This window comes from Solanum tuberosum, unplaced genomic scaffold (genome assembly GCF_000226075.1).
Source record: "Solanum tuberosum cultivar DM 1-3 516 R44 unplaced genomic scaffold, SolTub_3.0 scf00127, whole genome shotgun sequence".
In the NCBI taxonomy this organism is placed as follows: Eukaryota; Viridiplantae; Streptophyta; class Magnoliopsida; order Solanales; family Solanaceae; genus Solanum; species Solanum tuberosum.
Genome location: NW_006239058.1, coordinates 1,522,283 through 1,525,874, shown reverse-complemented (window position 1 = coordinate 1,525,874; position 3,592 = coordinate 1,522,283). Strand labels below are relative to the sequence as shown.

The 3,592-nt window shown below is 39.4% G+C and overlaps 1 protein-coding gene across 1 annotated transcript; it reads right to left on the bottom strand.

The window, feature by feature from the left end:
* Positions 1-23: 23 nt before the first annotated feature.
* On the bottom strand, positions 24-3,586 carry LOC107061351 (uncharacterized; the record flags this gene model as incomplete). The annotated part of the gene is made up of 2 exons (XM_015310481.1): positions 2,399-3,586; positions 24-2,012 (listed from the first exon to the last, which is right to left on the bottom strand). Coding segments are annotated over exons 1-2 (3,177 nt in total), but the record flags the coding sequence as incomplete, so codon positions are not given.
* Between the last annotated feature and the right edge of the window lie 6 nt (positions 3,587-3,592).

The following is a 3,592-nucleotide window of genomic DNA, read 5'->3' as shown; positions in this document are numbered from 1 at the left end:
AATGACTTGTTGAGCTTACAAACCAGCCCTGTATGTGGCACAGCAAGACCTGGAGGGACATCCATGTATACTTCTTCATGCAGATCTCCATGGAGAAAAGCATTATTAACATCAAGCTGGTAAATATTCCACTGTTTCTTTGCAGCAACAGCAATCAAAGCTCTGACAGTTGTCATTTTAACAACTGGTGAGAATGTTTCTGTATAGTCTATGCCAAGGTGCTGAGTATACCCTTTAACCACTAGCCTTGCTTTGTATCTTTCCACACTACCATCTGCCTTGTGTTTGATTTTATATACCCATCTACAACCAATAGCTTTCTTACCAATAGGCAAAGGAATAAGGGACCAAGTGTTATTATCATGCAAAGCAGCAAATTCCTGAGTCATGGCTGTTTGCCAGGCAGGATCAAGAGCAGCTTCTGCATAGCTAGATGGCTCACAATCATGAGCAATATTTAAAGCAAAAACTTGACTATTAGGATCCAATTCTGCAGGAGATATATGGTGTTTGAGGGAAAAACAAGCAGTTAATGTAGTAGGGGTTGTTGGTGTTGATGTGTGGTTGTCTGTGGGTTGTGAAACAGGTATAGAGTGAACATAGTCTGACAAGTATGTGGGCAATTTGTGAGTCCTATGAGACTTCCTGGTTGTTATATCAGGTTGGTGGACTTGTTGGAGAGGTGTGGTTGAGGTGTTGCTAGGAGAAGGATGATGTGGTGGACTAGAAGGTTCAGGAGGTAAAGTAGGATTTGTGTCACTTAACATCTCATGATCACACTGGACAGTAGGATCGAATGATGAATCAGAAGTGGGATATGCAGACTGATCAGTAAAACAATGAGGATAAGAAGGGAAGAGAGTAGGATCTTTAGTCATTGCAAAGGGGAAAATTGTTTCATGAAAGATGACATCTCTGGAGACATACAACCTTTTAGTGGCTAGACTCATGACCTTGTATCCTTTCATACCAAATGGATATCCTACAAAAACGTGTGGAGATGCTCTAGGTTCAAATTTGGATCTTTGGGTTTTAGGGATAGTTGGGTAGCACAAACAACCAAAACTTCTTAAGTGTGAGTAAAAAGGCTTCAGCCCATACAACACTTCATATGGACATTTGTTATTTAGAGGTACAGAAGGGAGTCTATTAATTATATAGGTAGCAGTTAGAATGCATTCTCCCCAATATTTTGTAGGGAGTTTGGACTGAAAAAGAAGTGCCCTAGCTGTTTCAAGAATGTATTTATGTTTCCTTTCCACCACACCATTTTGTTGAGGTGTGTATGGACAAGACTTGTGGTGAATAATACCTTTGGACTGAAAAAATTGGATGGACTCAGTATTGGTGAATTCAAGCCCATTATCGGATCTAATTACTTTGATGGCAGATTTGAATTGGTTTTCAACCATGGATGTGAAGGTTTTAATAACATGCAGGGCATTGCTTTTATGACTGAGTAGATGTGTCCAAGTGGACCTACTGAAGTCATCTACCAGGGTAAGAAAGAATCTAAAATTGTCATGTGTGGGTGTTTGGTATGGCCCCCATAAATCAACATGGACTAAGTCAAAAATAGCAGTGCTAGTGTGAGTGCTCTGTTGGAAAGGTAGTCTAGTCTGTCTTGCCATGGGACAGATGGGGCAAAAGAAAGGCTGTTTGGATGAGAAAACCACAGGTATTGAGGATATACTCTTCATTTTAACAAAAGGAACATGACCAAGTCTGTAATGCCACAACAAGTCTGTATCAACACCAGTGGTAACAACATTGCTATCAACAGAAATAGTATTGTCTTTATTGGCAGATGACCTATTTATTACATTTTGATGAGGCAAACAGGAATGAGAATTACATTGACAATGCAACCTATCAATTCTATGAAGTGAAAGACATGTAGTAGGATTTTCAGATGAAGTGGAATGTTTGCTCTTTTGCAGACAGTCTGAGCAAAGGAGATAAAGACCATCATGAGCTTTACCAATTTCCAGAGGCCTCTTCAGTGAAGGGGCCTGCAAGAGACAGGATGTGTTAGAGAAAGAAACAACACATTTAAGATGTAGAGCTAGGGAATTGATTGAAATCAAGTTATACTTGAAAGAGGGAATGAATAAGACATTGTACAGTGTGATCTGTGAAGTTAGTTGCACATTTCCAACCTCTGTGACCTTAACCTTATAGCCATTAGGTAATCTAACTAACATTGGTTCAGGTAATGGCAAAATATTGGTGAGATGGAGTTTGTTAAATGTCATATGGTGTGATGCACCTGAGTCTAGGATCCACAAGTTAGTTTTGGCTTTATAACATTCACATGAAAGTTTGTCAAACACTATAGAAGAAGTGCATGCAATGATACCTGCAAAGTTCACAGCAGGACTTGTTGTCTGCATGTTGCCTGAATTTTCTGCCTGAAATTGCTGAAGTAGGTAGGCAAGCTGTCCATATTGCTCCTTTGAGATGCCAATGTCCCGATTGGTGATTTGACCCCAGAGCCACATCCTTGTTCCATAGTAGAGTAACATGACAGCCCCAAAGAATTAGCTGTCACACCTTTCCCTTTGTTATTGTTTTTGTATGCCTGATTGGGACTATAATTCTCATATTGTTGTTGTCTTTGGAATTGATTATAACCTTGCTGTCCATTAGACTGAGATTTCTGAGATCGATTGTTATTCTGTGGATATCCATGTAACTGATAACATTTCTCCTTAATATGGCCTGGTCTCTTGCAGTGGTCACAGAATGGTCTTCCTCTACGATTTGGAGAAGCAGATGAGTAATTTGTTTGGAAATTCTGACCTTTTGAAGTACCTGAAACATTAGCAGCTAAAGAGCATCCTGAAGAGCTAGCAGCAAGAGAACTGGATTCAGCAAACAATTGGCTGTTTGATTTAAACTCTCTCTGTTTTTCTTCCTGTATCAATAAGGCAAAAGCTTGTGCCACAGATGGTAGTGGATTCATCATCAAAATGTTACCTCTAATTATTGTGTAAATCTCATTAAGACCCATAAGAAATTGAATCAATCGTCTATCCTGTTCAACCTTGTGCATGACATCCTTTGCTCCACAATTACATGCACAACTGCAGTGGTTCTTGATACATAAGCTACTTAATTCTTCCCAAAGTTTCTTCATCTTGGTGTAATAAGCTGTTACATCCAGAACTCCCTGAATGAGATCATTGATCTCTTTCTGAATTTGATACAACTTGGCACCATTGGTTTGATCATAACGATCCTCCAAATCAGTCCACAATTCTAAAGCACTGTCCACGTATGCTACACTATCAGCAATTTCTCTGTTCAAAGAATTTAGGATCCAAGATGTAACCATATTGTCACACCTTTCCCATTGTTTATAGTCTGGGTCTGTAGAAAGTGGTTTCTTAGAATCTCCATTGATGAAACCCAATTTATTCTTCACTGACAGAGATCTGATGATGCCTCTCCTCCAGGATCTATAACCAATTCCATCGAAAACGACTGGTACAAGAGGTGCACCTGGATTATCTGATGGATGTAGGTATAAAACACTTCCTATTTCAATTCCCTTAGTTACCTCTAGATTAGTGACTTCTACCATTGTAAT